The sequence below is a fragment of the Anolis sagrei genome, chromosome 2 (assembly GCF_037176765.1).
Source record: "Anolis sagrei isolate rAnoSag1 chromosome 2, rAnoSag1.mat, whole genome shotgun sequence".
NCBI classification, from domain to species: domain Eukaryota; kingdom Metazoa; phylum Chordata; class Lepidosauria; order Squamata; family Dactyloidae; genus Anolis; species Anolis sagrei.
Window position 1 is genome coordinate 186,791,055 of NC_090022.1, and position 25,073 is coordinate 186,816,127.

General features: G+C 40.8%; 1 protein-coding gene across 2 annotated transcripts in view; it reads right to left on the reverse strand.

Moving 5' to 3' along the window:
- The window catches only part of COL2A1 (collagen type II alpha 1 chain), a 105,099-nt gene that overhangs the window by 39,401 nt on the left and 40,625 nt on the right, over positions 1-25,073 (reverse strand). For both annotated transcript variants that reach the window (XM_060762957.2, XM_060762956.2), the window contains 9 exons: positions 23,565-23,609; positions 21,152-21,205; positions 15,348-15,446; positions 11,490-11,534; positions 11,205-11,303; positions 8,198-8,251; positions 2,800-2,907; positions 1,980-2,033; positions 160-258 (listed from right to left, as the gene is read on the reverse strand). In XM_060762957.2, coding sequence (XP_060618940.2) covers positions 160-258; positions 1,980-2,033; positions 2,800-2,907; positions 8,198-8,251; positions 11,205-11,303; positions 11,490-11,534; positions 15,348-15,446; positions 21,152-21,205; positions 23,565-23,609 — 657 coding nt within the window. The remainder of the gene's footprint in view (positions 1-159; positions 259-1,979; positions 2,034-2,799; positions 2,908-8,197; positions 8,252-11,204; positions 11,304-11,489; positions 11,535-15,347; positions 15,447-21,151; positions 21,206-23,564; positions 23,610-25,073) is intronic.

Below are 25,073 nucleotides of genomic sequence, written 5' to 3' on the forward strand. Positions count from 1 at the left end.
CACAAATATATTAGTACCCAGAACAGTGCATCCAAGGCCTAATGGAATACATCTTCCCTTATCTAGATGACATTTTATTAAAAGAAGAGAGTAGGCGAGTACCCTCTAGATTACTGGGCATTATCCATACCACCAGTAGAGTCCCATTTTGTATCTTACCCTAGCACCAGGAAGGCCGGGCTCTCCAGGACGTCCAGGATCTCCACTAGCACCTTTGGGACCTCCAAGGCCAGGAGGACCACGTTCACCAGGAGCACCCTGTTCAGGGAAGAGGAGCAAGAAAATCCTTGAATTATGATTCCTTGTAGTATTTTAGTAACAACAGTCACAACTGAGTTTGAGCCAAAGTTTTCTGTCCAATAGGCTTCAGCCATTCAGGCCATTCAGGCCAGTGCTCTCAAAATATTTCCAAACCGATTTAAATGTCATGGTATCTGAAAGAGCTTTGCAACTACACCTCTGTGAAGGGGTTGGCAACACTAACACAACTTGAAGAAAACTAGTTTATTTATAAAAACTGGGCAGGGTATGTTCTGCCATAAAATCCAATGTAAGAATGCAGATTAACTGCATTGAACTACATTATATGGCACTGTAGACTCAGATAATCCAGTTCAATGCAATTGACCTTCATTTTGAAACTGGGTTATATAGCAAAGTAAATCCAGCCTAAATGTGTTCCCAAAGAGTTGAGAAGCCCATTCCTTACTGGTGTATCCACATCTGCAGAATCAATGGATGATAGTGCTGCAGAAAGCTTAGATTAGTTCCCACTAAGGGCCCTTCTACACATGCCTAAAAACACAGAAGAAACCGGGATAAGGGGGGGAGGGTGGCTAAACAATGTTTGGGGGAAGTATGGTTAATCAAGTTAACAGCTGAAAAGCTTGTGTTTAAAATACGATTCCAGCCAAAATTTGCACATCTTCACATGATTGTATATCCCTGGAGTAATGGAAAACACGTGACTTCCTTCCGAGCTCACTGTGTGGACTACTCCAGAGCATGTGCATGTTTCAAAAGCATGAAACAGCTGATCAGGCTGCCAAAAAATGGAACCACGGACACACAGAGTTGGAAAGCAATTGCAATTAGAACTCTCTGCAATCAATCCTTTTTCTAACATTTATAATATTAAACAGTGCTTGAATTTATAACTGGGTGAATTAAAAGAATAAGAAATCTGCTTGTGTGTATATTGGGATCTCTGCATGAACGCATATGAGGTCCAGTGTATCTCAGAAAGACTTAAAAAAATTCTGCCAGATGTTCCCCGCCCACCTTGCAGACTTGTAAAATCCACTTTAAAGGAAGGTATGAGGATGATGGGAAAGCATTTCCTGGGACTGACAGTTCTGTGTGTGGACTTGCTGTCAGGTCCCGGGATTTTTTGCCCCACTTTTTAAACCTGCACTTTGATGCTGTCTGGAAGCACCCTAAGTCTTTTTGGGTGTCTTGAATATTTATGTACTATTGATTGACTAATCATATCTTGACTATTCATATGTACTTGGGTCACTATTATTTGCTGTTGTTGAGTGTCTTCAAATCATTTCCCGCTATCATAGGATTTTCTTGGCAGAATTTGTTCAAAAGGTTTTCCCATTTGTTTTCCTTTGAGGCTGAGAAAGCTGCCCAGAGCCATCCAGTAAATATCCATGGCCAAGCAGGGATTCAAACCCTATTCTTCAAAGTCCTAATCCAACACTCAAGCTATTACACCATGCTGACTTTCTTTTATTTAGAGTTTCAATATGGCTTCAGTGAAAGGGTGTTTGAGATAGGAGGTCTTTAAAAGAAACACTAAATCCCACTTTCTTTTTAGTATCTTAGAGTTCCACGTGTTCCACAAATGTAGTCCTAAGCAGCTATCAAAAGATGGCATGCAATTAAGAGAAGCAGAAAGAGGAGCTTAATATATTATAATCCCTAAATTTATTATTTCATTAACTGAGAGGTTAGGAGCCTCAAACACTCACCTTGGGTCCAGCTAATCCATCTTGTCCTGGGAAACCACGATTTCCGGGAGCACCCTAAAAACAAAGAAATAATGATTAATACAGAAGTCGAGGAGTGCAAGCATCCAGAGACCTGACTCTTAGACAGCATTATCGGCAAAGAGTACATCAGGAGCAAAATACATCCTTCAGTTCAACATGAAGCATAAGGAAGCAACATATTCAAGAGCATGGCACTAGAAACACCAAAACCTCAGAGTGAACTAGTAGATAAGCCTAAAGGGTTTCCTGAGACTTTTAATTAGTTTGGCTTAATTCATTATTCCATTATTCAAAGACTGGCCCTTCCTGCTTGTGTATTTTATCTCTCCATTAAAAGGGCTTTCTGGAAACCTAGTTCATATTGTATCTGAACCCAGTAATCATTCTTCCTTAGAGTTCATCATTATACTCCAACTTGTGGGTCCTTAGATATTATTTGACTATAGCTCACAAAATATTTCATTGTCTTCTTGCTAGATGTGGCCCCTGAGACCTGAAATCTAATAACACCTGGAGACCCAGGTTTGGAAACCACTGTTACAACACCCAATTGCCTATTTGACTTATCATACCAGCTCAGTTTCAGCCAAACCAGAACCTTCTGTATCATAAACCATGTAAATATAAGCAGAACAAACCTTTTACATTGTGTTCTGCCCAAAATGATATCAATTGCATAGCATTATCCTTACCAGATTTCAAAATCAAGATAACTATGAGATTTGTTTGGCATGTAGAGATGGCAAAAGTCTTCTGCTTTCTGTGAAGGAAGGTACCATCCCCAGATGAAGCCACTTACCCTCTCACCAGGTGGTCCAATGGGCCCTGCAGATCCTGGTTCACCACGGCCACCTCTCTTGCCTTCCTCACCAGCTGGTCCAGGAGGCCCTTGTGGGCCAGCAGGGCCCTAGAAAGGAGGAGAGAAACAAACCAAGAGGCTCAGTCAGTCTTTGCACTCCTCCATCTTCTATTGTCAAGCATGTCCTACCAATGATCACAGCATCACCACAGCATCACCACAAAGTATGCAGTGAGTTCAATGAGAGATGGATAAATCAACAGAAAGGTATTCAAGGGCAACTGATGACAAGAGTTTGGGTTGGGAAAGACAAAATCTTTATTTTGCCCATCAATTTTTACCTTGTGTGTTTTTTTAAAAAAAACATTCCATATGTACTCAAGTATAAGTCGAAGGCAGGTTTGGGGCCACAAATAATAGTGTTTTTTCCCCCTTTTTTGTGAATGTTGAATAATGTTAATTAATATTGTTATTGTCACAAATGTTGTCGCATTTCAATGTTTTTATGGCACTATTATGTGCTGTTCCGTAAGCCCTCTCAAATCCCTTTTGGGAGATCGTGGTGGGATATAAATAAAGTTGTTGTTGTTGTTGTTATTATTATTATTGCCATTATTATTATTACTATTATTATTATTATTAAATAATAGACTTTGATATGACTTGTGAATAAGTTGCAAGTCATTCTGTGAAGAGAGGAAAGCACCAATGCCATCTCAAGGGCCCTTTCCCCTAGCCATCACCACTGCCATTTTCCGACCCAAAGCATTCAGAAAGGGCAAAAGTGATGAGAGAGTAGAGGAGGGTAATGCTTCTTTTTGGTTCTTTCAGGATGAACTAAGCTCTTGACTTTCACCACTCTACTCAGATAAGGTAATTGTTCCTTTTTAAGATAAGAGTTAAGGAACTGTACTACCATTAACTTATGGATAATCAACCCAGGTTTTGGGGATCATTTTTTAAATTAAAATTTATAGATTTATACATAAGTAAATATATAGGGTTAGGTTTTCACATGAGGCTTCTTTTTCTGTGCCCAGTACACTTGAACTCTCAATATATTACTGTCATTAAAAAAAAAAATAGACGGGACCCTGGAACGATTTAAACCCAGGCAGATATCAGAATCCCTCCTTGAGGAGCTGCTGGGCACTAAAGTAGAATCAATGAAATTGTTTCAGGTCAACAAATCCATGACTCAATTCATCACGGAATGAAGATGCTTCCTAGTTTGCAGGTGTAGTAAACAATCTCAGCTCCATGGAATTTGATGGAACAGACAACTATTTGATGCAAACTGGCACAGCTGAAGCTGAATCCAGTTTAGTGAACGGAAATCAGTGGTCCAGATCTTCTGCTGGTGCAAATCTTATGAAGAGGCATTTATGCCAACTTGGAAAGATCTGCTATCTGATATTTAGACTGCCTAATGAAGCAAGGTTTGGCACACAGCAGCCTCAGTGTCCAAGCTTCAGCAGTGGAGCTCGGATGCAACAAGGTGGTCATTGTTTGGCTTAGTGTGGCTCAGTCCACCCATGGCACAAATCTTTGTAGCCAAAGGGACTGGCAGATGATGAGACTATGAATTATTTCTGCTTGAAAGAAAAGACCTCTGTCTCTCTCTCTAATCAAGGCTGAGAATGGAAGGTGGAAGGCTCCATCATAATGTTATGATAAGCTAATTGGGAGGAGGAAAAGTGTTTACCTCACAAACATACTCAACATACTCATTGGAACACTTCCATCCACCCAGTCAATAGCTTTTCAAATTATACAGCAATGCAGGGGTTAAATCTGGGATATTCTGCATGCAACACACAATTCCATCATCAAACAAAGTCACAAGCACAAGTGAATGAAGCATGCAATTTCTAAGGAATGTGTCAAATTATTTTTCAGACCTGTGGGACTCCCTATAGCGGAAAGCTTTTAAAGGAGAGAACAGGTTAAATGAATTTATCAACCATGAAAGGATGAGCATAAGGGGACTGTGCTATCTGTGTCATCTCTGAGCTTGTGGGAAATTTATGGTGGATGTTACTTTTGCACAAAGGCTATACAGGAAAACTTGCATGTACAGCAAGCCTGGATTGTAGTGCTGACTCTAGACTTCATGCAGGACCTGAACCTCAATGAGTATATTCCATTTTTCACGGAGACGGGATAAGAATGTAGCAAATGAGAACTCCCCTCCCCTTTAGATCAAACACAACCAGTCCAAGATAGTTTTGTCTGTTCCTTCCTCTGAAATATAATCTACAGCACCCACTATTCAAAGGCAGTCTCCCATTCAAACACTAAACCAGGCTGACCCTGCTTAGCTTTCACAATCAGAGAGGATCCGGTGTAATTAGGCTATTTAGGCATAATGGGCCAAGGGCTGATATTTCCCTCTGCTAGTTAAAGTACACTATGGCTGGATCCACACTGCTTCATAATCCTGTTTCAGAAGGTAGATTAATTGTATGTGTTTGAACTGCCATATAATCCAGTTCGATGCTGTTAACCTGCATTCTGAAACTGGATTATAAAGCAGCATAGATCCAGCCAATATTAATAGCTGAGCTAGTGGAATCTGAACTTCGTAAAGACTGGCATGATTTCAGGTTTGGGTGATACACTTCATTTTGTAAATAGAAACCTGAAATCTACTCAACAGGGCCTGATGCACACAACATACTTTTTGGAATTGAAGAGTTCTGAGCTCATGTATTTGTTTTGAGAAGATTACAGTCCTTCCCCACAAAAATCTACTCCCAGTTACACTATGTAACGTGATTTTAGTTCCTGGGTTATAAATGTCATTTCCTAATTGGGTCTACCATTAAAAAAAACATGGGGAAAGTTTATTAAACTGCCAAAACTTTGTTTGTGCAGGACATCCTGCAGCATATTTTGCGATAGTTTTTCAATGAGTATCTCACAAAGTCTCAACTAATTCAACATTGAGCCAACAATGTGATGTGACACCTAAAAAAGCCAGTGGAATTTTGCCCTGCATAAATAGGAGTATAGTGTTAAGATCCAGGGAAGTCATGCTATCCTGTATTCTGCCTTGGTCAGACCACACCTGGAATCACACTGTGTCCAGTTCTGGGCACCACACCTGAAGGGAGATATTGACAAGCTGGAATGTGTCCAGAGGAAGGCAACTAAAATGATCAAGGGTCTGGCTTCAAATTAATGTTCTTCCTGAACATTAGGAAGAACTTCCTAATGGTGAGAGCAGTTCAGAAGGGGAACTCTCTGCCCCGCAGTGTGGTGGAGACTCCTTCTTTGGGGGGTTTTAAACAAAAGCTGGATGGTCATCTGTCAAGGGTGCTTTGAAAGTGATTTTCCTGCTTCTTGGCAGGGGGTTGGACTGGAGGACCCACAAAGTCTCTTCAAACTCTAACATAGATTCTAACACAGTTTGTGGCAGCCATAAAAATGAAGTTTCTGAAGTAGAACAACTACTTTCATAGTAAGGACCACACAATTAAACAGGAATAACACTTTCAAACCAGGAACGGATTTTTATTTCCAAACTAGCCTGGGGACCCAGCGCTGCCTGGGGTTTTTGAAAAAGGCATTGTTTGTTTTGAGGTGTTAGGTAATATCATTTAGTTAATTAGTAACACTATTTATTAGGAAAAAGCCAGTCTTTGATTTTGTTTTTTATTAATACTCCCATTAGCAAATACCTAACAATGTGGGTGAACTACAGTTCCCAGAATCGTGTGTCAATCCTCCTCAAACCATGCCTGTATGCACAGTTAGCTATGTTGGATGTGTGTGTTAAGCTTGGTCCAGATCTATCATCGGCTGGGTTGAGTGCTCCCTGGGGAATCACAGCACTCTGCCTCAATGCAGGGTGAACTACAACTTCTATGCTGTTGAATCAGTTCCCCAAACCCCTCCAGTCTGTTCAGCTGCTGATCAATTCCTCTGTTTTTGCTGTGTGTCATAGGAAAGGCTAAAAAAGGGTTAAGGGAGGGGCAGTGGGTGGGGTCATGCAAATTCCACACAAGGAACCCTGGGCTGACTGTCTGTGGTGAAGGAAACATATCAAACCTAGGAAGAAATTCTCTGCAAATGGGCCGTAGCACTTGGGGTGGACATTGGCAGTGTTTGGGCTACATGTTCATGGTTCTCGCTATCACCTGTAATGCAGTGTTTCTCAACCTTCCTAATGCTGCGACCCCTTAGTACAGTTCCTCATGTTGTGGTGACCCCCAACCATAACATTTCATTGCTACTTCATAACTAATTTTGCTACTGTTATGAATCGTAATGTAAATATCTTATATGCAGGATGTATTTTCAAAACCGAAATACCCAATATGCCCAAATTTGAATACTGGTGGGGTTGGGGGGAGTTTGTCACTTGGGAGTTGTAGTTGCTGGAATTTATAATTAACTTACAATCAAAGAGCATTGCGAACTCCACCAGTGATTGAATTGAACCAAACTTGGCACACAGAACTCCCATGACTAGCAGAAAATACTAGAAAGGTTAGGTGGGTTTTGCCGTTCACCTACATCCAAAGAACACTGTAAACTCAAACAATGATGAATCTTAATTTCAAACTTGGTATGAATACTTAATATGCCCAATCATAAACACTTTTGGGAGTTTGGGGGAAATAGATCTTGATTTTTGGGATTTATAGTTTGGGATTTATAGTTCACCTATAATCAAAGACAATTCTGAACCCCACCAACGATAGAATTGGGGCAAACTTCCAACACAAAACCTGCATGATCAATAGAAAATAATGTGTTTTCTGATGGTCTTTGGAGACCCCCCTGACACCCCCTGGCGATCCCCCCCCCAGGGGTCCCAACCCCCAGGTTGAGAAACGCTGCTGTAATGTCAGTGGCGGGGGTGTCTTTGGGGGCTTCCCAGCACTTGGAACTATAGCCTGTTTGTGGAGGCCGGAGGCTGTCTGTGTAAGTGGACACCTCCACCACATACACATATTTTCACTTTTATTATGTGTATAGAAGTTTTTGTTATATAGATATTGTCCCAATATTTTTTCAATTTCAGCTATACTTTTGTTGCAGGTGGGAAAAGAAGGATTTTACTCATCCGTTCAAATAACAAGGAGTCAGACATCTTTGCTAATCTTTAAAGGCCTAAGGGCAGTAAGGACCACAATGCTTATGTGTAGCTAAGGGTATACATAAGATTTAGAGGTAAAATAATTGGGAGAGGGGGAGATTAAATTCCCCTTACCTGTGCATGATAGTCTCAAAACTAGATAAAGTTTCCATCCGCTTACATGGAAGCAAAAGAGACGTGAGGCTTAGCTCTTCACGATATAGTTAGCAAACAATGTAATTTACTCCTAATTACATCCCAAACAGCCCTTTCTTTCCATAGTAGCACAAAGTCACATCATCAGGTACTTACATGTTCACCCTTGGGTCCTTGTTCACCTTTGAAGCCTGCAATTCCAGGTTCTCCCTACAGAGGTGAGAAAGAGAACGGTATTAGAATAACAAAGCTTCTCGATCACTTCAAGCCACCTGCTGAGTTAATAAGCAAAGCTTCCAAGACACTCTCACTTGTTGTCTGCTCTAAAGGCTAAGATACTGATCATCAGCACAGATAGGAATCAAAGAGCGAAAGAAAAGAAACAACATTAGATTGAAGAGGAGAAATGGGAAACAAAGCAATCTGGAAATTGTATACTGGGAAAGAATGGGTTTTTGGTAGAATAACTCCTTTTAATGGAGGGTGGGTTGTGCCAAGGACCCACCTTTAACAGAAATGGGAAATATCTGTCCTAGAAGAGCCACATTTAACAACACTGTATTTCCAGACCAGAGGTTACATTAATAAGTTTTGTGATCTCCTAGCTCTGTCTGCATTTTTCATAAAAATTGGATTTCTGTGTTTTTAATGCTTGATTTTATATTGTTGTGTCGTATGTTACATTGATTTTGCATTTTATGTATTTGTTTGGTTTATTTATTTATTTAATTTAGAGCTTTTATAACCCGGTCTTCTCGACCTCCGAACTGCAGGTCCCCCAACAGAGATGATATTCTGACATCCCTCTTGCAAGGACAGGAGAGATCCAGCATAATCAGAGTAAGCCTTTTTTTATTCTGAAAGCTATTAAGAATAATACATTAATACAAAAATACATTAAAATACAGATCATCCAATTACAAAAGCCAGGTGTCAGAGTAAAATCACAAATTCATCACCATCCGCCAGTGTGGTCAGCTGTTATTGACTCAATCATCATTCTGCAAATGCTATATTCCAAAGCCAAGATTTTACCAGCTTTCTGAAAGTCAGGAGGGAAGGGGCAGATCTAATCTCCAACAGGAGAGAGTTCCAGAGCTGAGGGGCCACCACCAAGAAGGTCCTGTCCCTCGTCCCCACCAGACGCGATTGCGAAGGAGGTGGGACCGAGAGCAGGGCCCCTCCAGGAGATCTTAACAACCTTGATGGTTCATAGGGGAGAATCCGTTAAGACAGGTAAACTATTATGTTTTTGTGTTATATTATGTTTTTCTGTTATATTGTTTGTATTGTATCAATGGGCATGGCCTCATGTAAGCCGCACCGAGTCCCCTTGGGGGAGATGGAGCGGGGTATAAATAAAGATTATTATTATTATTATTATTATTATTATTATTATTATTATTATTTACACTGGCTATCTCCTATCCACAAAGAAGATATTTTTATTGATGCTGCATATTTCTGCTATCAGTTAAATATTTGAGAAACCCTTTGAGAAAAAATGGAAAAGTACAATCCTCACCACGCAAACCCTTCCACACAGTCATATAACCCAGAATATCAAGGCAGAAAAGTCCACAATATCTGCTTTGAACTGGGTTGTCTGAATCCACACTGCTATATATTCCAGTTCAAAGCAGGTAATGTGGGGTTTTCTGCTTTGATATTCTGGGTTATATGGCTGTGTGGAAGGGCCCAAAGGACCGATTTTATCTAGTTTTTGTCTTCTAAAAAAGATGAAAAAATATTATTTATTTTTCATTTCCTCATTTGAAAAAAAATTAAGTTCCCAGAGAGTCTAGAAAACTTCACAATGAATAATAATAGAGTAGTGAGATGTCTTGTCAAAGGCTTTCATTCATACCTAGCTCCAGCAGAGAAGAGTTTTCCCAAAGTGCATTTTTCACAAAGTATTTGAACACCCAGAAGTGTTTCTTGCACAGTAAGACATATGGGACCTATCTGTGCAGGAAAAATCCTCCCAAACAATTCAGGACGCTTGAATGAAAGGAGAATGCTAAGCGGAAAAATTGATTTTTCACTACAGCAGGAAGAAAACTATAGTAATCAGTCATCCTTACATGATAGGATGACATACTTGAGTGTTTACATTCCTATCACCTGGCATCATCTTCTGTGATGATGACTCTTGCATTTATTTAGCTTATCGGCAATCGCCTTGTTCTTTTTTTAGATAATACTTTCACACTGGTGTCTTATCTTCTCCTTGGCACTTTGCTGCTTCATACTAAGAGCTGGGTAAGTATCCCAAATACTACTTTCTGGCAGCCTGCCTTTTCTTGCCTAGCAAAAAGTGAAAGCTGCTTAAAGATTCCCATGCACCACAGAGAATTAGGAATGGTAGGAACAGGACCAGTTCCTCTCCCAAGTCCTCTAGAAAATTAGGGGGAAAGGAAGAAGTCAGTCTTGCTCACTTCATGCCAGGCTCCAGAAGCAGCAAAAGAGATTACATGTATCAGTGACACCAAGCATGCTGTGAAGGACTGACCTTATCTCTTCCGAGTCCTCTCCATGCTTCAGAGGATTTGGGGAACTAATTAGGTTAACGGTGATCATAAATAACTAGCTACAAAGGCCAGCTAAAGCACATGGATTCCTGGTCACTGCCTTCTTATGATTAAATTCACTCACATCTTTGTTAAAATGCGAGCATCAGTGAACACAATAATCCTTTTTTTTTTCATGTCAAGAGCAACTTGTGAAACTGCAAGTCGCTTCTGGTGTGAGAGAATTGGCCATCTGCAAGGACGTTGCCCAGGGGACCCCCGGATGTTTTTAATGTTTTACCATCCTTGTGGGAGGCTTCTCTCATGTCCTCGCATGGGGAGCTGGAGCTGACAGAGGGAGCTCATCCGCACTCTCCCTCGATCCGAACCTGCGACTTGTCGGGCTTCAAGGGTTTAACCCATTGCGCCACAGAGAGCTCCAGCTATCTCATGATGGGATACTAATACTCTGGTTTCTCTTCAGATCATATAAATCTCCCACCTTTTATAAAGGGGTACTGAAGGAAGGATAGGAAAGATAGGATATACTGAAGGATAGGAAGCAAGATTCTGACCCCTGAGTCCTGTGACTTTTACATTAGCCCACTGTGGTCAAGTTTTACATTAGCCCCATATTGGTCATGGTTTCTTACCGCCTGACCTTTGGGACCCAAAGGCCCAGTTGCCCCTTGAGGCCCAGGTGGTCCACGGGGACCAGGGAAACCAGGAGCGCCAGCAATGCCGGGAGCACCCTGTTAAGGAAACATAAAGTTGAGAAGTGAGAAAGACATTACTCATTATGCGAGACATTACACCATCTTTTATAGCCTAAGACTCATATTTTCTTGTAACGGATCCCTTAAGACCGAACTATGACAACATCGGTTCCCCTTTTCAAACACTTCTAGATCTCCTTGTCAAGGCAACTCAGTACTCACAGCAGATCCTTTGGCACCAGGGATTCCATCACTTCCAGGGTTGCCCTAAAAGCAAGAAGAAAGCATTGAAAAAAACTATTGATGTTGAATTGCCCCCTTTATGCTGTTTCCATCACAGAAGGCAAGGCACTTGTTTCCCCAGAGAAACCAGCGGTTCCCACATTTAGGAAAAAAAAGATAGAAAGTAATTCTGATCCTCTGTATGACAACTGGGACAGGGATGGTAGATATATGCAAGTTTTGTTTTATGTTTTAAAAAGAGAATAAAAAAGTGTTGCTATTGGAAGGTAGGGTGTAAAGGCACTGAATGTTTGCCTATGTATGTGAATGCTGTAATTTGCTCTGAGTCCACTAGGGGAGAAGAGTGGAATATAAATAAAGTTATTATTATTATTATTATTATTATTATTATTATTTGGATATGAGACCATGACTTGACATGTTATCTGTGGTTTTGATAGATTGGTATGAGTTTTAATTGTTTATATGCTTAGATTGCTTATATTTTTATGAGATAAAAATATTTTATCTCATATTTTATATTTATATATTTATATTTATGCTTGTTTTACTCTGTTGTTGGCTGTGCCGGTTGGTAGCCGCCCTGAGTCCCTTTGCGGAGGTTGAGATAGGATGGGATACAAATGCCCTAAATAATAAATAAATAAATAAATCTGTTTTATTGTCAACTGTGCGGCATTGAACTTTTGCCAGATTTGTAAGCCACCTTGAGTCCCCTCTCGGGTCGAGGAAAGTGGGATAGAAATGAAGTAAATAAATACATAAATTATTATTATTATTATTATTATTATTATTATTATTATTGAGGGAAAGGCTTTGAAACTGTGAAGGTTGAGGGAACTGCAATACATATTTCAAAATAAAACATGAGAAGGGTATCTAAATGAATTATTAAATTCCTTATGGAGAGCCTGGATACGAAGGAGTAACACAAACAATTTATAAAACACAATGTGGACTCCATTAGTATTCCCAATATTTCCAGATACAGATATAATGTGAGATGTAGGTTTTTTTATACGCCTATTATACAACTGCACAATCAGTCATTATATCATTCAGTTTCTAAATCACTCTCCATTCCTGTTTCTTTGTTGAAAGACAAAGCGAGTACTTCGTTCTCTTTCAAGCTCAATGGAATAAAGAATTTGAAGAGCTGACCAGCACTTCTTTTCCTTTGAGTCCAGACAAAAGGAGATTAATATTTTGGCTTTCCAGTCCTTGGGTGAACACTGAAGGACCTAGTTAATCTTGGTCTTCTAGCCCTCAAATCCTAGTTATATGGTTTTAAACCTAGGAAGCTCTCTTATCTGAGGATAGATCATTGTGTGTATTTAGAGCAAATAAGTATTTTACATTGGATTTGCAATTGTACAATGAGCTCATATCCTTTGATAAATTCATAACACTAAATACAGGCCAAAGTGTGATTAATTGTAGTCCCAAATAACCTACAAAATTATAGAAATTATAATTGGGTTGCTGTGAGTTTTCCAGGGTGTATGGTCATGTTCAAGAAGCATTCTCTCCTGATGTTTTGCCCACATCTATGGCAGGCATCATCAGAGGTTGTAAGGTCTTGTGACTGTTGCAAAGGACCAATAGTCTAAATTTTTCCTTGCTTCCTTTCCCGAACTTATTTAAAATACTTGCCACTGATAACAATTTATTAAAAGCTATATTAAAAGTGATTTTTCAATGGCAGGCAAATGTTATTTTCTAAGCAAACTACCAAAGACAGGAGAGTATGTGGTTGGGTTTATGTATAGGATGCTAGCAGATGGGGAAAGAATGGGCTTCAACACAATCCTTTCTAGATCTTTTACCTTGCATCTGAACGCACTCTACGTGGGGTTGCCCTTGAAGACTGCTCGGAAACTTCAACTAGTCCAACGGGAGGCAGCCAGATTGCTCACCGGAGCGGCATACAGGGAGCATACCACCCCCCTGTTATGCCAGCTCCACTGGCTGCCGATCCAATTCCGAGCACAATTCAAGGTGCTGGTTTTGACCTATAAAATCCTATACGGTTCCGGCCCAGTGTACTTGTCCGAACGGATCTCCCTCTACACACCACCTCGGAGTTTAAGATCCTCTGGGGAGGCCCTGCTCTCGACCCCGCCTTTATCACAAGTGAGACTGGTGGGGACGAGGGGCAGGGCCTTCTCAGTGGTGGCCCCCCGCCTGTGGAACTCACTCCCCGGGGAGATTAGAACAGCGCCCTCCCTTCTCTCATTCAGGAAACAGCTGAAAACTTGGATGTGGGACCAGGCTTTCGGAAACTCTGGCAGCTAAAAAGAAGGACCATAATGAAGGGCAAATATTGTAGGAACCTATTTCAACCTACTGGACCTACGGAACGCGAAACACTGACCATGAGATTGCTTATTGTTGTGCTATGGTGCTATATATTGATGTTTTTAATCTGTTAATTATTTAATTACTGTTTTTATCTGTATGTATTTGTATAAGGGCATCGAATTGTGCCTTCTTTGTAAGCCGCCCTGAGTCCCCCCTCGGGGGTGAGAAGGGCGGGGTATAAGTAGCAGAAATAAATAAATAAATAAATAAATTCTGATGGATGACCAAAGAGGCCTCCCTCCCTCTTCCCCCCTCCCCTTCCTCTTTCTGTATGTGTGTGTGTAGTAGTAGTAGAGGACCTAGTAGAGCATATTTGTGCCAATTGCACCATTGCCATCTGCTGGTGGCTTTATGCACTTATTCCTAGTTCTATTCCTAGGATGTTTCTGGTAACAGAAGTGGTTGAGGAAACAGAGTAATTATATATATTACCTAATTCTGGGCCCTTCCAGACAGGTCCTATATCCCAGGATCTGATCCCAGGTTTTCTGTTTATTCCAGATTATATGGCAGTGCAGACTCATATAATCCAGTTTGAAGCAGAAACTCTGGGATCAGATCCTGGGGTATAGGGCCTGTCTGGAAGGGCCCTCTGTTACAGAAGAAAGATTATCTCAATAGGAACAGAGTTATTTCTCCCTTAGATTTTGATAATTTCTTTTCTTTATTTTAGTTTGGGTACACCTACCAGATAGTGTGATTTCCCCCGCTTGCTCTGGGTAATATGTAATTCAGGTCAGCCACACACAAAAATTCCAATTGTCATGCTGCCAAGCCTGAATCCCCATTATTATTTATGGCCTGTTGTGATTTGGTTGTGCACTTGTTTTTGCCCCATAGAGGAAATGCTTATAAAGTGGGCCCTTGGTATCTGCTGGGATAACAAAACCCATGGATGCTCAAGTTCCATCACATACCACGGCAGGATAAAATGTATTGTCGAAGGCTTTCATGGCCAGAAACACTAGGTTGCTGTAAGTTTTTTCAGGCTATATGGCCATGTTCTAGAGGCATTCACTTCTGACATTTCGTCTGCATCTATGGCAAGCATCCTCAGAGGTACCTCTACCTCTGAGGATGCTTGCCATAGAAGCAGGTGAAATGTCAGGAGCAAATGCCTCTAGAACATGGCCATATAGCCCGAAAAAACTTACAGCAACCTAGGATAAAATGTCTTCCCTTATGTAAAATGACAAACAAATGTGGATCTGAGAAACATCAAAGACTATAGCAGGTATGCCTACACTTCTGCATAGTTCTTGGGATGCAGCATAATCACATTGTCTTTTTGGAGTTTTTCCTTAAATACTTGCAAGCCATGAGTAGTTGAATCTGTGGGTGCAGAGTTCATAGATATGGCAAGCCAATTGTAAATGACATTGGAATAATATGGCATACGAGCAGAAGAATTTTGCATTAAAAAGAGGCACCAGAGGATTCTGGTTCTGGTTCTCATTGTAAGAGTCGGATACTCACGGAAGCTCCTGACGGGCCAGGAGAGCCAGGGTTTCCAGGCTCACCGCGGGAACCTTGCGCACCCTCAGGCCCACGAGCACCAGTAGGGCCAGCTTCACCCTGTAATAGGGGTAAGAGAGAACATGGTGAGACCAAAGAAAATTGGCAGAGGCACCCATTGCTAGGCTCAGTAGTTTCCTCTTTACAAGAACCGGACTGAACGAACAACTCAGTATAGCGTAGACCAGGCATGGGCAAATTTTGACCCTCCAGGTGTTTTGGACTTCAACTTCCACAATTCCCAACAGCCTATTGGCTGTTAGAAATTATGGAAGTTGAAGTCCAAAACACCTGGACACCAGCTGTTAGGAATTATGGGAGTAAAAGTTCAAAACACGTGGAGGATCGAAGTGTATTCATGCTTGATGTTGACCATCCAACATGATTGTTTGTAAGCTATGCAAACAAATATAGGACTAATACCCAACCCACCTCCCTGAAGCTTTCAGCCATTGACTGTGCTCATCTTGAAAGTTATGGATTCCTGACATTATGAGAGAGTTACTTGGGACAGTAACAAGCCGTTATGTATTTTATTGTAGTGGCACCTTTCACATAACAGCTAAAGTTTATCTCCAATCTGTTATTGTTGCTGTGTGGTTTCAAGTCACTTCCAACTTATGGCGAATCTATCATTGGGGTTTCTGGGACAGAGAGTGTGTGACTTGGCCAAAGTCAAACAGTGGGCCTCCATTGCAGACTGAAGACTCAAACCCTGGTCTTGAGAGTTGCAGGCCAATGCTCTAAACTCTGCACCATGCTGTCTCAGTGCTTTACACTGAGTTTAAAGATAGGTAAAGCTTTTTAATGCTTTCTACCGTCATCTAACAACATTCCAACAGCAGCTTATCTGTGGAGTAACCCAGTTTTAATCCCAGTGTGTTATATAGTGTTCCAGGGCAACTTCTACTGCGAAAGACTGTAGAGCAGTGGTTCTCAACCTGTGCGTTCCCAGGTGTTTTGGCCTACAACTCCCAGAAATCCCAGCCATTTACCAGCTGTTAGGATTTCTGGGAGTTGAAGGATAAAATATCTGGGGACCACAGGTTGAGAACCACTGGTGTAGAACATGAACAAGCACAGACTTGTAGCAGAGGGTAGGTTATTCTGTCAGAGAAGTTTTCATGCTGTAACTGATCTTCCCAGCAGAGACTGATCCCCCACAAACCTCCAAGAATGTCTAGGAGCGTATCACGAAAACTTGCATACTAGTCTAGGAGACATTGCCAACATAACATGTCCGAACGTATCTCCCCTTATGAACCACGGAGGACTTTAAGATAATCTGGGGAGGCCCTGCTCTCGGTCTCGCCTTCATCACAAGCACATTTGGCGGAGGTGAGAGACAGGGCCTTCTCAGTGGTGGCCCCTCGGCTATGGAACGCCCTCCCTAGGGAGATCAGATCTGCTCCCTCCCTCTTGACGTTTTGGAGGCAAGTTAAAACGTGGCTATTCGAGCAAGCGTTTACAAATACAGAGTAGATAATATAGGAAATCGAATGACCTGACAATGGAACTGGACAATGCTTTAGAATAATGAGATGCTGATGATGTTGTTTTTACTGCTTTTGTGATGTTTTATACTGTTTAATATTTTTTTATCTATATTATGTTTTATGGATACTGATTTGCTGGAAACCGCCTTGAGTCGCCGATAGGCTAAGAAAGGCAGTATACAAAAACAGTAAATAAATAAATAAATAAATAAATAAATAACTGATATAATACAGTGACTGCAATTTGAATATTTAACTCTTTTTGGGAAGGACATGCATTGCTAAACTATTTGTTGTAGTCATGAAGAAAAAAATATGAAATTTCATCATAAAACGTCATCATGAAGTTTGGAAGCTATATTCGGAGAGCAACAGAATCCTAGAGTTCAGAGGGACCACAAGGGCCATCCAGTCCAACCCTCAATAGACGGCAGATGTGCAGAAGCACTCTGTTTTGGAATGAAGTACATCCTTTCAATGTAAAACACACTCTGCACTCAGAGAACTTTTCAGTATGAGGACAATGTGATTTATTTTATCATTCCTCCCCCTCAAGTTTTTTTTTAAGGTTAGGAGGCAGGAGTGAGAATTTCAAACATGTACTTAGAAGCTGTGGAGGAGTGGAATACTATCACTCTTTGAAAAAAGGTCTGATTTGTAAAAATAAAACTCTATTTTAGTGCTTTATCTGCTATCTACCGCTGTTGCTATCTACTAGTGTGTCTCCTTCAACTTGCTTTTTAGAATTAGTTTTTGTTCCATATTAATCTCACCTTATCAGTTCACTGAAACAGGGACTTCCGTTTCATCTCTTCATTCTCTTGACTCAATAGGTTCCCCAGTGCACTATCACATGGCCTTCCCCTTCACCTCAAAAGGCACTCCCCCACCTCCGTCTTCTTATAATGCGGCCACTGATTGTCCCTAAAGACCAGTTATCAATGTCTGTCAGCCATTCCTGAAAAGGCCTGGCTTCTGGGGGGCCCAGCTCCCCCAACACAGCCTCCTCACTGTCTGGTAACCCTAGTAACCAGTCCCAACAAGATTAGCAACCTGAAGCCATAGGACCGCATGGCACTGGGAATTCCCAAAGGAAAGGCTTTCTGTCTTGACTTTCCCTTGCCTTAAAAGGACTCACATTAGGGAAACCAGATATACCAACCAAGCTGAGATTTGGGAGGGGGATATATGCATGCGATTACTGTAGCTCAGGCCTTGGAAAGGGCAGAACTGTGCTAGTGGATTGATTTCCTGATGTACTCAAACCTTTGGACAAAATATGAGCTTCCCTTCAAGCCTTTGGCAAAATACCCATTGGCCTGGATACAGTCAGAATGTGACTATTTCTGCAATGCATGAGCAGCCCTCTTAACTGAAAAGAGCTCATCCTTGTTACAGGCAAGAATGCAGCAGAAGTAGAAAAACCAGAACACATTGCTCTTCGAAGAATTAAAAGAAGGACTTCCAATTGAGAATGGGGGCAACTAGGCTTACATTGCCAATGTTTTGTCTTTCCTTCCTTTTTTGGTAACATCCAAGGTCGGGGATTTCTGGAACCCCCATGTTAAGTCAGAACTAAATTATGTGCTAGGCTTATGCTTTTTGGCTATACCTCAGTCTGTTTCTGCTGGCCAGATACTGGTAGACCCCAGTATCCATTTTTGTCCACCTCCCAAAAACGGGTGAGTTGCCTGATAGCTGTTTCCGATCCGTAACCGAAAAATGTGGTGGCAATGGGGAACTTATGACGCTCCCCTTTCCGTTCCTGGGAGCCTTTCCTTTTTTTCTTTCAAGGGAGCAAGGGTGTCAGCTAAGAGTTAAGAAAGTATGGAAGACCATTTGTTTGAAGGAGGAAAGATTCCTATTATGGCTTTCAAAGAGACATTTGAGTTAAGAAAGTACTCTATCCGGCCCATTATGGGGGGACTTCCCACAGGCTCCATATCCTTCAATAAGACCTTCCATATCCTTCAATAAGACCTGGATTAAAAGCATCAGAGTTAAGATACGACTCTTTCTGTGATCCTTTCCCTTCTGTTTGTAGAGGAAACCAGGTTTAATGCTTCATTAAAGCTGTTTCTACTCTAGAGGAGAGGTGCTGCAGGCAGGCGTGTGCTTTCTCTCCCTGCAGCAGTCACATAGCTTTCCAAGGCATTTTAAGGAGGCCCAGGGAAGGAAGAGCAATGACCTGGAGCTATCCTCCATGGGCTTCTTTTTAAAAACCATCTTTTTTCTCTACTGCAGGCCCCACCTTGAGTGGGCACACTTTAATCTCTTTTCTGCTTTCTGCTTTGGATTTAATGCTTCCATTAAGCTGTTTCTACTTTCTACTCTAGAGGATTGGTAACTAGGTGGTAGTAGTTTTCAGAGAACAAGGGTTTTCTTTTTGTTTGTGGGGATTAATAATAATTATTATTATCTTTTAGAAGTAGTTGAAGGAGAGGAAGGGAAGGGAAAAAAAGCTTAAAAGGTGACTCTCCCAAGCCCCCCATCCACCTATCCTGCATTTTCGCAACTCCCAGTCAGTCCCACTAAATAAAAAGAATCAAGAAAATAAAGGAAAATTGAAAAGATTAAACTGTAATACCAAATAGAGGAGGAGAAGCCATGATTGGCTGCCACATGCTCCCGTTTTGGACGGGAATCTGTGAGGGCTGTTATGAGCAACTGAACAAACCAAAGAAGCCGGATTGGCCAAAGGAAATGGCTAAAAACAGATCCGCGCTCAAGCCTATTATGTGCATGGCCAAATAGTGGCACTCTCTGGGAACGGTTCCCCATCCTCGTGCTTTTTCAGGCCACGTGTGACTATTTTTGAGCGCAAGCTTCTATGGACTTCATCCTACGCGATAAGAAAAGCATTGAGAATCGTTGTTTTTCCCTTAAGCTTTGCAAAACCCCTCTTGGAAATTAAATGAATGATTTTCCTACCCCCATAACATGTTTCCCTTCATTCGACTTTCTTTTCAAATTATCAGTTTGCCTTCCCATCATATAGGAGACATTCTCCTATATGTAAAAACACTGGTTTTATTGTGTGTTGTTAAGTTCTATGTTGTCATTGGCATGTTCTTTCAAGTCGATCCTGACTTATGAAGTCTGTTTAGATTTCTTTGGAGTAAGTTCCACATTGCCTTCCTCTAAGGCTAAGAGAGAGAGATTTGCCCAGAGTCACCCATTTCAGTTGTTGGGCTGAGCAGATATTTGAACCCTAGTCTCCCAGAATCCATCTGACCACCCTGGCTCCTATCAACACCCTCTATGTCTGGTCAGTTGACTGATTCCATATACTGACTATTTTGTCCATAGCGGACAAATGTACAAAGATTGCATGCAAGCAAAATGAAAGGCTTTGCTGTGAGAAGTGCAGCCTTCTGATCTATGCTCTTAAAACCAACTGCTTTGATCTTCAAAACATCAAAAATGTCCCTTTGAAAGCCATAATAGGAATCTTTCCTCCTTCAAACAAATGCTCTTCCATTTCTTAAGAAACTCTGAAATGCAAGTCTTACTTAAAATGGAGTATATTGTTCTATAATGGATCTAATGGAGTAATCTAACATTAATCCCAATTTGAAGCAACTTCCCTGACAGTAGATGTGAAATTTACATATTTTTAGGTTTCTGTTGCAGAGGGGAGCAGGGGATTCTTCAGGTTCACCTGTGGATGTCTAATGTTGTGCCCTGCTCTTCTGTTTGATCACCAAGGGTATTTGCAAAATTGTTAGTGGCCCCAGTAGCTCACCTAAGATTTCAGTTCTCTGAGTATAAGGCAAAGACAAAGACTATGCATAACTTTCTCTCTGAATTGGTTCTCCTTACTTCCATTTTAATAATAGTGCTATTGCCCACAAAAAACCTCTACATTGTATGGCCAATGATAAAGGAGCTCTAGTGAAAAACAACTGTTTTAGTGCTTTATCAAAACAAGAGCAAACAAGTGCATTTTAGGACTGATTCTTAATGCACTTGTAATATCTAAACACATGTTTTTTTCACATTCTAATCTTCCTTTTCTATTCTACCTTTCTCTCACACATATATTCAGACATGTAGGAGCAGGTTCGTTTTTTCCAATGGCTGTTAATCATCCCAGCTTCTCTTAACTTTTGCAGCAGGTAGACCTGATAAATTGCTTCAGGCCTTCCTGCAGTGAAAAGAGGACTGAAATGTTCACGGTTCCTTTGGAACGTGGGAGGGAGGGGTTTTGTTTCTGACAAGCCTACTGGCTACAAAAAGAAATGATTTTAGCCTTGAACGACTACTTACCTTTGCACCTGGTGCACCTGGGAAGCCTGGGGATCCGGCAGGGCCAACGGGTCCCTGGAAGAAAGAGATAGGAAATAGTACCATTTAGCTTGGGAATCACAGAACAGAACTCTTTCAATTATTCAGAATATTCACACTCAGTGGAAAATACCTGACATCAAAAGGTGGGACTAACAATTGACCTGTTTACAAGAATTAATGTCTGGGAGATTTAAATCAGACCCCAAATTTATTGAAGGGATGGTCAGGTTGAGTGTGGCATCCTAATCAATCTGAAGCTAAGCTGATTTCCACAGTATAATCTTTTTGATAAGCTGGCCCATAGCATGATGTTAATTAAGGTTTTTGGGTTGATTTTATGTGGAATTAAAAATGTGCTCAAATATCCCACTCAAACATTGGCCAATTGGTTTTCACCTACATGGAATTTTGTGAACCTCTCTGTAATAAGGCAAGATGGGAAGAATAGGAAAAATACATCTGTACTGGAATGAGCATAGATTAAGTATATTAAATCTTCCTTCAGCCCAACAAATTGGTGATGAGCTACTTCCAAATCGATCTTTCAGTTAATGTCTATACTCATTAACATTTGCCAACTAGATAAGGAAACTTGTTTATGAGTTGTTTCTTTGTCTTCTTCTTTATGTTAAGTTTACGACTAAGGGCGGTTCCACACAGCCTTTTAAGCCAGGAGCAATCAGGTTTTAAAAACATGATTGAGCCCATGCTGAAGTCCGCACACACCCCAGAAAGTGTGTGCTTTTCAGAGGGTGGTGTCCACATGCCCTGCTGGACTTTCTGGTCGGGCACCGGGACACAAAACACCCCCCCCCCACCTGCCAGAAAAGCCTTTAAAAATAACTTACCCGGCTGCCATTCTCTGGCGCTCTCCTGGTGCATAGAAATTATGCGCCAGGAGAAAGAGGAAACAGGAGAGATTTTCCTCCTCCCCCCCTTCAGACACCGCCCACAGCTGGAAAGGCCCGGCTGACCAATTACTTTGGAACAAAGTGAGGTTTTCCTGCTTTGTCCCAAAAGCATTCACTTTTACGTCGGTCTTCATTTTGACACCCCACGTTTTTGTTGGGGGTTTTTTTTTGTCGTGTCAGGAGCGACTTGAGAAACTGCAAGTCACTTCTGGTGTGAGAGAATTGGCTGTCTGCAAGGACGTTGCCCAGGGGACGCCTGGATGTTTTGATGTTTTATCATTCTTGTGGGAGGCTTCTCTCATGTCCCCGCATGAGGAGCTGGAGCTGATAGAGGGAGCTAATCCGCGCTCTCCCTGGATTCGAACCTACGACCTGTCAGTCTTCAGTCCTGCCAGCACAGGGGTTTAACCCACTGTGCCACCGGGGACTCTGATACCCCATGTGAAAACACAGAAGCCCGCGTTTTTAAGGGGGGCTGTCTGGATGCGACCTAAGTCACATGGTTTATCTCTCTACATGATGAAAATCAGACAGTTCATTTCTGTTCTTTCAACTTGGTTTAATATTTAAGTTATCTCCTACATTTACTTCTAAAATGTTATTCTCTTGGCTCTCTCCTTGACTACTCAATTATGTGCAGAATTAATTTGCCAATATCATTTACATTTCTCATCAGAGAAGGACTGGGTTGAGAATGCTGGGCCTGTGATGTCAGGGGTTTGACCCAACTGCTTGCTGCAAGCATGCAGAACTGAACTTGCCTATGGTCTTTCTGCAGACACATTTCAAATGCAACATAATTTTGCATGTTTCTAGTTAAGTGTATTTTTATTTGCATTGCTTTTTTATTTTGTAAGCCACTTTACGTGGAGGAAATACAGTGTATAAAATAATACAACACAATTCAGTAAGGAGTCATTAGCATGCTTCAGTGACAGGCTACTGCTATTATATATGCCTGTAAGTTCCCATAACATCGTTCACAGATTTTTCATATCATTCTGCTTGAAAAAGTCTTCCAAAGCACCTATATATACTCCACCATATTCAGCCTTCATGTCCTCTAAAAATCATCCATTTAGTGAAACCTTTAATATAACCCTCTATTACTCAGTTTCAAATGAACTTAATTTAATTTAGCATAATCTTAATTTAGTACAAGAGTCTTGGTTACAAACTTGCCACATTTCTTGAATTGTAAGACACCATCTATTATAAGATGTACCCTAATTCAGTAACACTATCACCAATAAAAAAATACGTAAGATACACCTGCAATACTAAGATTCACCCATTTTTGGAGATGCTTATATAGAGGGGAAAGTGTGTCTTTGGATGGAAGAACTATTGTAAATATAATGCTCCTCTTCTCCATAGCGTTTTCTCATATTACACAACATATTTTTGTCAGTAACACCACATCCAATTTGGAAAATACAATTTCTAGAAGAGCAAAAAAAATTGAAAATAAATTTACTTACAGGTGGACCAGCTGGACCAGGAAGACCATCGTTACCACGAGCACCCTGTGTAGAGAAGAGGTCAGAAAAATAAGTTGTTTCAAATACCAAATATACTTGGAATATTGGCTAAATGTGTGCATGGGCTCCAACTAAATCACTCCAGTTATATTCTGATTTAATTTAAGTTTTTTTTTAAAAAAAAAAACCCTAAAAAGCTTGGAACGCTTGCGGAGAATAATTGCAGAAGAACCTAACCAGAAAGGGAAAAATTGTGTTTATGAAAATATATCTACAGCACAGATCTATTTCCATGTAAGCATGATTGTTTCCTTCAGAGCTTGGGAACTTCCGTTTCATGAAGGAGCTGAGAAGTCTCAAGTCCCTTCCACACAGCCATATAACCCAGAACATCAAGGCAGAAAATCCCACAATATCTACTTTGAACTGGGTTATCTGAGTCCATAGTGCCATATATTCCAGTTCAAAGCAGAAAATGTGGAATTTTATTCAGCTACTACCCGTTCCCTGCCGTGCGTTGCTGTGGCCCAGTCTGTGTATATGTGTTTTGTGTGTATATATGTGTGTATATGTGTGTTTGCATATATATGTATGGTTTTGCGCATACGTTGTAATCTGGTTTTTTTTTTGCTTTTTAAGTCTCCTTTTGCTGTATTTTTCAGTGTTTTTATGAGTGATGGTCACTCGTTGGCCTGACAGGTGTATTTGTGTCCAAATTTTGTGTCAATGTGTCCAGTGTTTTTTTAGTTATGTTAATCCCAAAAATGAACATTACATTTTTATTTATATAGATGGGAAGGGGCCTCAGTCTTCTCACAAGCCTATATTTCCCAGGACTCTCCTAGGATTAGAAATTAATTTTACACTAGTTCAACTTTTTAAATTGGAGAAAAAACAAACTGCTGAATCAGAACAGATCAACAAGCACTTGACAGTGGGTTGAAAAAAAAAAAAAGGCTGGGAGGGTTTCCACGGCTGAGCAGAGAATCAAACCTTGGTCTCCAGAGTCATATAGTCCAGTGTTCAAGCCAATATGTTATTGCTGGCTCTTGTATACTTTCTAAAACACTAGTTGACATCTACCAAGTAAGAATTTCATGCCCTACTGATAGAGTATGAGTGAGAAGTTGCAATAGCAAGCTAGAATTGTGAAAAGATGGCATTGCCTCCACTTGCACAAGCAAAATTGTTTTTTCTGTGTGAGCAGAGACTTTTTGGATTGTAGCTGAATCAATAAAAACAAGTACAGCATCTTAAAATAGAAAATAAAAAAACAGAGGGGGAATAACCTTGAGGAATAAAATGCAAATTAATGATAAAGAATTAATAACAAAGTCCAGCAATCAAACGCAAAGGTAATGGAGAGCAGATGCTATTAGCTACCAAAAGACTGTCAAAAATGGTATGTCTTTATAAGCCATCTAAGCTCTCTAGACATCTCTGGGAAATACATTCTAGAAAAAGCTTTGCTTTATCGTTGGTTCGAATCTCATGCAAATGTCGAACCCC